The sequence below is a fragment of the Oreochromis niloticus genome, linkage group LG7 (assembly GCF_001858045.2).
Source record: "Oreochromis niloticus isolate F11D_XX linkage group LG7, O_niloticus_UMD_NMBU, whole genome shotgun sequence".
NCBI lineage: Eukaryota > Metazoa > Chordata > Actinopteri > Cichliformes > Cichlidae > Oreochromis > Oreochromis niloticus.
Window position 1 is genome coordinate 55,450,165 of NC_031972.2, and position 12,289 is coordinate 55,462,453.

Sequence of the window (12,289 nt, forward strand, 5' to 3'; positions counted from 1 at the left end):
ATGTGTCAGTCGATCTTTCATCGTTATTTGATTCCGTCTTTCTCTACACTGTCTGCATCCTGCAGCCCCAAGCCCATTTGTTGCTACTGGAGATATAAGTATTTAAAAGCTGGACAAAAAGAAGAAGAAGTAAATAATGCCTTTGTGCGGGGCTATTTGCAGTTGCAGATTCAGGGGATTGACTCAAAATAAACTACAGTCCCTATTCATGTTAATGGAACAAAAGAAAAAAAGACTATGTCCCCTAGTGCAGCAATGGCTCATTGTTGTGTTTTGATAGCTTTTGGGCAACAACAGCTGAGAGAAATAAGCAATATCAGAGTTTGGCTATACTAATATTTGATAGCAGAATCAATTTGTTTTTATTTATGGGGGTCTTGTAGGATTTACTGAGTGGAATATATTTACAAGAACAGAGAAAGTTCTTTTTTTGGAAAGAGATTATTTAAATTTCTTTTGAAAAAGAAGTTTGAATAATATAGTAATATAGTCAGTTTCTGCAATCAGATGTATCTCATTTACTTGCCTCATTAGTCTTTGGCAGCAGGATCATTCAAACAGAATAAAATAAATAAATTTAATAAAAACAACAACAAAATTATCATAAACTTGATCCCATTTTATGTGCAGACGTATAAAACTGATGAGCCGTTATCATTCATCCTTCAATTTCCATCACGGTTCAGATTCAGATGTCAGCTGGCCCAGCACACGCTCAGGGTTTCCAGCACACTCGGGTGAATAATTCAGAAGCTTTGAATGCTTTTCTCTGAGGCATATTGCACATCTAGCACCACATTCAAATGTGTTTTTGCCCTGCTAATAAACTGCTGATTGGCCCATTGGAATGATATATTGTAATTCTGTTAAGACATAGATGGCTGGATAATAGCAGCGTATGAGTGTGTTTGTGGACTGCACTTGGACAAAGATTTTATTAAAGGCCACATTTATCTTCTGTGTTCCTAAGGCTAGAAAGACAGCCTGACTGCAGTGCTTTGGTGCCAACGCTTTGAACAATAATATTACGGAACAACACCTAAGCAGGTTTGCAGTTTGTGCGCACACTCTCGCACACACACATACAGACAGGTTGAGCAGATGTGTGCTGAGCGACACAGTTTGACCAGGACAACCTGTCCTAGTGTTGCACCAAATCTCTCTGAAACACAAATATGCCCCAGTTTTTACTGTGACTCAAATAAAACAATCTCACAGGCGGTCCGTTACCTTTCTTAGCATGTAATGGTGTTTCCCGGGTTCTCTTACACAGACACTGCTGAGAAGATGGTAATTGAAGTGGATGCTTCCCTGTGGAGAAGTCATTATGATTGGTTCTGGCCTGATGAAGGGTGGGGAGGCCCCACATTCTGCTCATCTCACTCTCAGGAGATGCAAGGCTGGCATACATATAGAAGCGCAGATGAAAGCACACAGTGAGCAGCGAATCGAGTTACGCTATCAGGGTGGTACTGTTTAGCTATACAATCGTTTATCTGTTTTGCCTGCGATGATGCTGTAACTCAACCCTTTGTAATTTGTGGTGTCTTGAAACGTAAACAGTCAATCCCCCTCCATTCCGCTTGGGACGGGGAGTCGGTCCAACTAGAGGGCATTTCCATAAACACATACTCCCACACACATACACATGCACACAGACGCGCAAACATACAGAGTTGAGGAGCAGGACCATAGGGATGAGTCAGACAGCCGTGGGCAGAGACTGGCTGGGTTATCAGGGTAAATTAATGCATCACAATGCCGGGAGTCTACCATTGGAGAACCATCGCTTCTTATTGTTGCAACTACGAACAAAGACTAAGCAGACACGCACAAAAAAAACCACAGCAGAAATAAAACCCAGACAATCCAGCTGCTTTGTTTCCCTCATTAGCGTCTCTCAGGCGTAGATTTTCTTTTCTTTTTCTTCCTCTCTCTGCAGTTTTTTTTTCTTCTTTTGCAAATGTATTAATAGCTGATGGTTCACTTTGAGGACAGCTGGTGCTTGTAAAGCAAAGCTTCTCAGAATCTCCTAGCTTTTTCCTACAAATTTATGTTTTTGCTCTTTATCATGTACACAGGTTTGTATTTCATGTATTTTGTTACCGGGCGCAAATCCCGTTTGCTTTACTTTTTTTATGTGCTTGATGACTGAAATGGGTCATTGTGCAAGCAGCCCGAGGCATCAAGAATAGTAGCATGTTGTTTTTACTTGCCTTTATTTTTTTCTCCCTCCTGTCAAGAAGAGGGCTTATCACCTTTGTGGATTTGAGGAGTTTATTGCACTTTAAAGCAAAAAATAAATAAATAAGGAAGCAAATAAAAAAACAAGAGAACAAAGGATCGCAAACCAAACTTTAAGTGCTCTATTAGAAGGGTGCATTTTCATCTCACTGTCAAGGGGATGCACAGTACAGGATTTTGTGCATTGTCTCCCCAATCAGCAGCGGAGCTTGAACTTTGTCATCACGATGTAAATTAATGTCAAGGAAGCACACCACACAGAGTACCAGTCATATTGCAGACAGGGAGAGAGAAATAAGTCATTTTGGTTCCTTATCTGTGAGACCTGGATGTCTGCACACCAAGTTTAAAAATAGCCCTCTGATATTTCTCATGTAGGCCACAGTCCCTCACACACTGATGCAGGCCAGGGTGATGAATAAATAATGCTTTCTGGGGATTACCACTGCAGATGATTTCCTCCTGTATGCTTGGCTCTTGGCTTTAACACAATGCGTGGGGTATTTTTTTGTGTGTGTTTGTGTGTGTGTGACATATATAGTCTCATGTAACAAAAGCTGTCAGAGATCCTCAATTAAAGAAATGATATGGGAGAAGGAAAAGGTTGGTTAGTTTGCTCATTTTAATCACTTTACTGGTCACTTTTGGTTAGCAATGGCTACCTTACCTTCTCGAGATGTGCACAGCTGTGCATGTGCGCATGGATATGTGCATACCTAACAGCTTTGCATATGTGAGCACGTGTCGATTCACTATATTTAATCAGCTGACAGCTTAGTATTGATGTGCCGAAGCAAAAAAAGAGCACGGCAGTGAGTGATGATGTAGATATGACAAGGTGCAGCAGTAACTCATGATTCCAATAGCTTTAATGGACATGTAAAGACCACAGTGGTGGATACAGAGGACTGACTCAGCTGAATGAAGCCGCAGCTAGTCGCAGATCTCTACGGCTGCGGTTTTACCATGATAAAAGGTCTCCGCAAAGGCCAGATCAATACTGCAAACTGTCCACTGCTGTCACAGCTTTGTGGAAAAAACTCTGGCCAATTGCCACAGTTGCCCCCATGTAAGCAAAGAACCGAGTGATAATATGATCAATATCTGCATGCATGAGCAACGTGCATGCTGGTCTGTGAGGATGCATGCTAGTGAGTGTGTATGTATTCTTCCTTTGTGTCCTATTCCAGACAGTGCAGGGAGAGAAAGCTGGGATGTGGGATTTCGAAGATAATCTCCCTACCAGATGGCAAAACATCCCATATTCCTTTTGAGGTTCCCCACGTGATTCCCTGTAAGGGCTGTGTGGGTGGTGGGGGTATATATGCTCACACACAATAATTATTGAGTCATGTGACACAAGTGCGTATGCTAATAAGAGCTGTAACGTCACATTAATCCAGTGACCTGGTTAAGCCCCTGACTGAAGGAAGTGAGTATGTGAGGAAGGGAGGGGAAGCTGCCAAAGCTGGAGAGGGGAGAAGAGAGGAGAGACAAAGCACACTCCCTCTCCCTCCCATACACTCTTACACACTCATTCACCTCGTGAGCGGCAGAGCGGAGTGTAACTGTGTGGAGCAGAATGGGAAGCCTTTTAACACAGAGGGAAACAGAAGCAGAGAGAGGCACATAGGACCCGTGTGGGACTTCTACAGCTACGCTCACATCACACTCTTCCTTCCCTCTAACACCGCCACGCGCAAGCTCGCGTGAACTACGGCTGTCAGGCTGGACGGGACAGCGAGGACACCCACTTCACACTCTCACACACATGCTCTCACACCCACAGACACGCGCACTCTGGAGCGTACTATGGTGGTTCAGGGAGCGGTGACGCCCGGGAGAACCCGCCGGCTGATGCTTAAGCTGCCGGTGGGGACTCTTCGGAGGAACAGTGCAGAGAGGGTAAGAGACAAGCTTCCCTCAGTTAACCTCTTTCACTTTTCTCCCTCCTTCTTTGACTTTATGTATTTGTTTTCGTATCGTTGTGTGTGCAACTGGGATTTAAAAAAGGTTCTTGACTAGTCCAAAGGACTATATTAGATTTGAGTTGGTGCAAGGCAAGTCAAGAGCAAAGCTTTTAATCTCTACAGTGGACAATAGTTCTCTGTGTTTCTCTTCCTGCCAGTCTGAGTCTGTCAATCTTTGTAGTTCTCAGCCTGTCTCTGTCACTGCTAATGCATTCTGCCGTCCTCGGCTTCAAGGTTACAGGGAAGTCTCACAGTGGGAGTGCAGCTTGTTTGCCTGTCACTGTCAGTGCAATTAAACTCGAGACATGGGCTTTTATCAAGCAAAGCCTCAACTTCAGCCCAATTTAAAGCACTGAATCCTGTGCTGTCCCAGATGGGGTTTTTTTTTTTCTTTAAACGGTGCAGTTCAGCTCATCTGCAAGGCACCAGAAGCTTGTGTTTATATGTTTGTGTGTGCGGTAGGTGGAGATTGGTGGCTGGAGATAATAGTTCCCAGCTACATGGAATGTGTGGTGCAAAGTTAACCCTTGTGTCAGTTGTAAAGACACGCTGTAACTTGTCATGCAATTCATATCTTTTGGTCCTGAGCAAAGTTGTTTACTCCTAATCGTCATGTTTCTTTAAGAAATTTAAAAAAAAAGGTTCGCAGCTGTGCTTTCATTCTGTGATGGGTGTCAGCGTTCTTTCATGCAGTAAATGCACTGGTATTAAGTGAATCACACTTAAGTACAGTGTGTGTTCAGGTGACGTGCGAACCGAACATACAGAGCTTCCAGACTTGCATTCCAACATTCACAATCTGCTTGCATGATGATACTGAAAGGAATTTCATCTTTCTTTTCAGATCTCAGTCTACTCACTCGCTATGAGGTGACTTTGGTCTCATAGATGTGCCTCTTTGAGTGGCTGGGACTCCTAAATGCCATGAGGCCTTTGGAGAATCGCCACTTTCTTTGTGGTTCTTGCTTTCACTGAACAGAGGATATACACCAGCACACGCAAGAAAACACATGCTGTGCACATGCTATCATAAATTAGATGGAAACAGCTTTCATTTTTATGAGCCTAAATATACACACCCACCGCTGCATCATCACAGTACATAAAATGCAACCTGGTTTCTTTGTTGATGATAAGCTATACAGTTGAAGTGAAAGAGATCAGAGGCAGGAGCATGTCAGACAGTATATTATAGCTATGATGCATTCAAGTTATCATCTTAAGACTCAGTTTGTGTTATTATGTGTTATTAATGCTGGTATTTAAGCTCCTGGGTGGATCGCTTCTGTCTGAATCTATCTGGCATTTGTAACAGTCCTTGATTGAAGGAAATTGAATATTCACTGCCCTTTTCAGAAATGTAATTGCTGCTCGTTGATTGGCTGGAGCCACTAACAGACACCCTCACTCAAATCACCTTAATTAACGGAGAAAAGCAGATTTTCACACACAGTCTCTCCTGATTGAATTCCATTTATCTTCCTTCCATTTTTTTCCCTCAACACCAGCTGTGAGCAGACAGACTGAAGAGGGATTACTTGTTGTGATTTACATAAACTCAGTCACATTTTTGTACTGCCGCACCGGAAAAAATCACTGGCTTGATGTGGGAGGCGGTGACTGCATCACTTTTTATGAAAAATAGTAATGAGTCAAACAAAACAGGTAAAACAGTGTTTAAAAATGATTTTAAATCACCAGACTGTCTGAGTAATTTATCTGTGAAGTGATGACAGGTGAACAAGCCGGTTTCTATGCGTGACGCTCTGTAAATGTTGACTGTCTGTTGTTGACTGCTTTTCCTCTCTCTGTGGTCTTACTGAGCCACTGAAATGATTTCACTTCTATTCACAGCTGCAGCTATGTCCTGCTCTGACTTGTCATGTTAGACAACTCATTCTAATCTGTATCTTATACAACTGCGTAAGATGGCTAGAGGGCTAGGGGGAAAAAATCTGCTTATAAGTATGTCTATATGACCTGACTAAGCAAGTGAAGGGTTCTAGTGGAAATTTTATTACTGTCAGCTTAAATATAGCTAAAGCATTTTACATACTTGGAACCTAGTTTTTCATGTCCTTCAGCATCTCCCATTTCAAAAGCACACGTTAATGGGTATGGATCCCCGCTGGCTATACACTTTGCCCCAAACCATTCGGGAACTTACTTGAAAGATATTTTAAAGCTTGATCCTACAGGTTTCTTTTCACTTGCAAATTGCAGAGTGAAAACGCACCTTTTCATCTGCGCCCTGTCACTAATCTAATGCAGATGAATCGTGTCACGTCTGCATCAGTAGCTCGTGATGGATGAATGGCTAATTTCTACAGGGGAGAAATTAGCTATCTTTGTTCCCGGTCAGTAGCTATGGCATATTAAAAAAACAAAAAACAAAAAAAACATGCCTTGTTAACTGGACTTGATTGTGTTTCGGGTTTTTTTCCATTTGTGTTACACGTTTCCTGCATCTTGTTGTCTGTCCCGTGCGATTGTTGCGTACAGGTCTTTTATATATGACGTCATCCTTCTTCTGCCAGAAGTATTTATGGTGTTTATACCATGATGTTGTCGTGATAAATTGCACAGTTGGTGTTGACAGCTTTAAAAAACAGCTTCTTAGAGGGGATATTTTTCTGTGTAGATTACCTCTGTGAGCTGGCTGAATTAGGATTATCTTCCTGCCTTTGTTATCTTGCTATCATGTAAAGCTGCTCAGCTTTTATCTGTGAAATTAAGAACAAAGCCAAACCCAAACAAACAAAGAGAAGAGAGGGAGGACTGGCGTGTGTGCCTGTGCGAGTGTTTGTGTGCAATTTCTGATTTTAGGAGATTGGATCGGTCTCCGGGGAAACATGTTGTTGTCGGGAGCACTGCAGGGGAGCGAGGGCATGAAGGTGGGAGGGGGGGGATCGCTGTCAGAGAAGGAGAAGTTCACACAAACACATATACACATGTTCAGAACAAACATTCATGAGCTAAATAGGAATCTAAACAGACAATAGCTTGACAGCAGTTACCATTACAGGGCTGAAAGCTAGAAGCAGCCACGCAAGACTTAAGGCAGGAATACTAATCGATCCTTGTTACCTTTAAACATCCTGTCTGGACCAATCACAGAGAAGGTCAGGGCTGGATTCTGGCATTCTTGCTTCTCTTACTTGTTTCTCATCAGACTGATCTAATTGCCGGGACATTAGAGTCAGAATTCATTCAAGGACTTGAATAGTTGACATGGAAACCAAAGGAAAACACAACACCCAAAATATCTGTAATTTGTTTATCATTTCTCTGTGTGTTTGCTAAAAAATCAGAGTTTTGAGCTTTTTGCCCCTACAGCTCTCCTTTCCTTTGCTACAGTATTGATTTCCTGGGATCCCAACATGCCCCCAGGACTGTAGGTGAGAGAGCTGTGGTCAGTCAGTCCAATTAAAGAGACAAAGAGAAGGAGAAAGAGGCGAGAAAAAAAGAAAGAGGTGGGAATAACTAGAGCTAAAGGTTCGCGACGGCCCCTCTTGCACCACACCCTGCTCGGCATGAAAGGGGACCCCCCTTTTCTCCCCAAGGCAGCTCAGAATGAAGAATGTTATTGAGCCACTGAAGAAAGGGGGGTTGAACGGGAGACTCCCACCCTCTTCTCCACCCTGTTTCTTTCATTACTGTGGGCTATGATTTTTTTTTTCATGTCTTTTATTGCCTGTCCAAAATCAACCCGCAGACCTATAGACACATGGCGCAGCTGCATGCAAGTTCAAAGTAAATCTGTACAGATCAAACAAGAGATGATCGCCTATGACTGTGAGTGAAGGCTGAAGACAGTAAGGCTGCTGATGATATGCTTTCTCTATGGAGACAGTCTGCTAGCGGGGTAGCTATGGTGAAAGTGGAGTCTTGTGTCCTTTGCCAAAACATTTCCAGTAGATGGATGGGATGGATGTGTTTGTGTGTGTGTCAGTCGGTCTAACTGTGTGTTCCCATCATCTGCCACATGCATGCAGAGCTCAGTAAGATTTCTTCATTATATCTGCTTCTCTATTCACAGAAATGACAATCATCTGAAGACAGAGAGAGTGGAGAAAAATTCAATTCAGTTTTATTTTTGTAGCACAACAACTGTTACCTCAGGTCCTTCTTTACACCGAAAGATAAAGACATTTAACTGATATAGGAAGAACCACAATAATGTTCTTTAGGCAAGCACTGAAGAAAGAAAAAGATGATTGTGGGCTGATGGGAAAAAACTCCATCTCCCACAAAACAGGATGTGGAGACCCCCGAAATGTTCCTTAAATATCCCAGCACAATCTGTGCCCTTTGTTAGACAGAGATAACACGTTTCAATGAGAACCGAGGCATCTCTGTGACTCACTCATATGAAGGGGTTTATTCATAGTTTGCATGTGTGTGTGAGTCTGTGTGTGAATCATTCTATGGCATATTAAGAAATCTAGAAAGGAGAGTTGGGGGGGACAGGCATTTTCTTAAAGTGGCAGACTTTTTTTTCCAAGACGTTTGAATTGTGTGTGTGTGTGTGTGTGTGTGTGTGTGGGCGTGTGGGAGTAACAAAGAGAGATGGAGCAGGAAAGGGTTAGAAAGTAGGAGAAAGTGGCAGGCTCTTGGTTTCCCGTGGGTGTGCTGCAGTAACATAGTAATCCTCATTAATATTTATCTGCCAGGCAAAGTGGAGACAATGATTAGCTTGAGAGAGATAGGTAGAAAGAGTGAGAGTGTATATGTGCGTGCATGTGCGTGAACACCCTTTAATGCATGTGTGTACGGTATTTAGAGCATATAACACATGAACTAGGTCAACTTCTATACTTAAGAGAGTATAAAAGTCCCAATACTTCAAAGGCCTATGTCATGTCATCACCGGATGTTTTTCATTGCACAAATGCTCAGTAAACAATATTTTTATTTAGTTTATTCCAAACACCCATAGGACTAGTGAAACTAAAGCTCACAGCATGCACTGTTCCACTCTCACAGACGCAGACATATAGAAGCCCAATGCATTCATCCATCTCTCGGGCCAGATTACTTTATGTTATGGATTTTTCTGCTTGCACCTTTAATGTGATCACATTAAGCAAGACTGATCAGAATTGAATTCCTGGTTGGGTCAATACGGATGTGTCACTTACGAGCTCTGTTGCAATGACATTGATCTGTGTGTCTTTCTATGTTGGAAAACAAAAAAAATCCAAAGAAATCTAGAGCCGCGCAAGTCACGTGTCGGGTTCAGTGTTGCATAAAGTGTTTCAACGTGTCAGTGTCAGGTGCACTTTTTGCTCTCCCGCGCACAGCTCGTTTAAGGAATTTGTGTGCCAGAGAGCCTCAGCTGAGAATCTGCTTGTGAATTTATAGTTTTGGTGACCCATTTCCCTACACTCCTCTCTCTTTCACTCGCTCTTTCTGCCTTGCCTGCACTCTAGTGTAACACGCCTGAGTGAAAATCAGAGAGCAGAAGGAAGACTGAGAGATAGAAATATGAGATATGAGAGATGAAAGAGGCCAAAAGAGATGGAGAAACAGGAGAAAGTAAAGAGGCCAGACATGTATACATGAGGAGCAGACAGATGATTTCCCCGTGTCTTATGTAGATTTTCTCACTAGTTAACTGTCAATTCAATTTGTCCATCACAGTTCTGAATGTAAAAAAGTCTCTTTTCCACTCTGTCTTATTACTTTGTGGATAGCTGCCCAGCTGACACTGTTGGCCGTGTCTGTTTACATCACAGTGGCTGTCTGACCTTTCCCAGGATTCAGCAGGACACAGCAAACACATGGAATCATGGGAACAGCGCACACTCATACCCAACCTCCCTCTTCTCTCCTCAGCGAAACAAATATTTACACCCCCTTGTAAGTTACAGTCACTGAGAGATGAGCGTCTCCAGTCAGTTTGGAAAATTCACACTGCACAAATACCACACATTCCTCATGAGTTTCTCAAGACACCAGTGAGAGGACAACATCAAACCCTGAGATAGAAGTACGGGAAATGATTGCTGTGGAAGCAGAGGTATTCTGGAGCTTATGGTTGGTGTAAATGTAAGCTGATTCTTAGGAGTTTACTTGTATTATGTTCCGAGCCCGATGTACTCCACAGCAGCCTCCCACTCATATGTTTGTGGTTTCTTTAAGTCATACAAAAATTTGTATGCACACAAAGTCTCACACACAAGCACACTATCTCAGCAGTACAGAAATGACCCTCGCATCAATAAGCCTCGCAATGAATCAGAGCGGGCTACGAAAGGCCATTTAATTCCCCCCCCCCCCCCCCCCCCCATATACACACAGTCAGATTGGTGGTTTGGTAGAAAAGGCAAAGAATTACTGTACTGTACAGGGTTATTGAATTTTTATATCGATCAAGTCTCTGAGGAGAGACTGTGACGAAAGTAGGAAAAATGAAAGCATTTGGCTGTACAAAACCAGCAGACGTTATTTTTAAATAGCACAACTGCCATAAATAAAATTCTCTGTAACCAGTCGTGGTTACAGAGAATCCTGCAGGAGGCAAAAAAAATGTGTGTGTTTGATTTTAGAGTTACTTTAACATTTCTATCAGACATAACATAGTGAGCATTTCTCATACAAGCTGTAGAGTTTTAGTAGTGCTGTTAAGCCAGAATTTATAACAGACTGGCAAGGATTTACACACAGGCACTGCTTGCTTGGCAGAGATTATATATGGGGTTTGTATTGCCTCCATGTGGCCATTTTTGCAAATGGATGTATGCAAGCAAATGTAAGATTCATTGTGGATTTCTGACTCAAATAAACAACTTAGTTTGACGTAATGAATTATATTTAATCTTTTTTTTTCACAAGATAATGAGCTGGCGAAGACTAGCAGACGGTTGGAGCAGGCATCATTTTTGTTTTTTCAAAGCTTAGATAGGTCAGACCAGGATACTCCAGCCTGGGAAAACTGGCTTGGGGGAAAAATATGTCCTTTTTTAAAAACATTCTGGCAAAAATCCAAGTGACCAGATGTCAGTGTTACTGTGATTCATTCTACTGTATACGCAGTCGTGCTTGCAGTTATGCTTGTATAACATGTGTGCCAGTCTTCTTTTCCTTCAAAAACATACACTTAGTGTCCAGTCTGAACAGGTGTTTGAGAGGTATGGACTCACCACAGAAACATACCTCTTTCCTTGAAAACTGAGACAGTGAGAGAGAAAGTGAGAGGACTGGTTTCCCTCAGTGTGTGCTGCAGTATGCGAGTGCATATCGCTTTAAAAACAACCTCCAGTCGGGTAGACTAAGAGACCGGCTGCATTTCCTAAGTGGGAATGTTTGTGTTTGTGACGCTGAGAGCAACGGACAGAGGGTGCTTTGCTTCAGTGGGAAGAAAAGGGACAGGAAGAGAGGAGGACCAGGAGAGAAGGAGTCAGCAGGGAACACTAGCTGTGTGGGATTGGGGCAGAAGGACTATCAGGGTTTGACCTTGAGGAGGCATCACTCCAGTGAATCCCAGAGAGGCAAGTGGCCCTAGAGGGACAAGAGAGGAGACAGACACGAGGGTTAACCTGTCTCTCTCAGGCTTACCTCTAGAAATGACTCATGTATTATCTACTGGATCTAAGTGGCGTCAAGAGGACAATAAAGGCTAATCATACCATCTCATTGCCTGGGCCTCTATGGATGGCTCACCTGTGCAATTAAAGATCTGCTAATGTGTTACCTGCGGATGTCCCTTTGATATAAACTCATATTGCTGCGTATTCGTCTGGTGGCAAAGTAGTTAGTTAGGGATGGAGGCTGTCTTGGTGGGTCTAGATGAGGTGGTCTGTACTCGACAGGGCTTGCTATGGACTCTCACCTCCACAGCCATCCGGCGGATTCGCGTGCATGCCAGGAACCTTCCTGGGCCTCTGCATCTATTGCACACACACAGGTGTGTTTCAAGGCCGCTTTATCAGGTAGGCTTCACCTCCAATACACACAAAACGTAAACATTTTTTTTTTAAAAGAAAGAAAGATTTTTTTATGATAGATTTCTATGCACATTCATCTCAGTAGACACTTTGCACTGCATGGGCTAATTTAATCCCAAATATATG

General features: G+C 42.8%; 1 protein-coding gene across 9 annotated transcripts in view; it reads left to right on the plus strand.

Moving 5' to 3' along the window:
• The window catches only part of frmd4a (FERM domain containing 4A), a 98,623-nt gene that overhangs the window by 39,278 nt on the left and 47,056 nt on the right, over nucleotides 1-12,289 (plus strand). For 2 of the 9 annotated variants that reach the window (XM_019361532.2, XM_019361529.2), the window contains exon 1: nucleotides 11,541-12,148. The exons of 3 other annotated variants lie outside the window; for them this stretch is intronic. In XM_019361532.2, the coding sequence (XP_019217077.1) occupies nucleotides 11,981-12,148 (168 nt within the window). In that variant the 5' untranslated portion in view covers nucleotides 11,541-11,980. Of the gene's footprint in view, nucleotides 1-3,693; nucleotides 4,150-11,531; nucleotides 12,149-12,289 lie in introns of those variants that run through there. 4 more of the 9 variants (XM_005470855.4, XM_005470854.4, XM_019361530.2 and 1 more) reach the window with 4 other exon arrangements.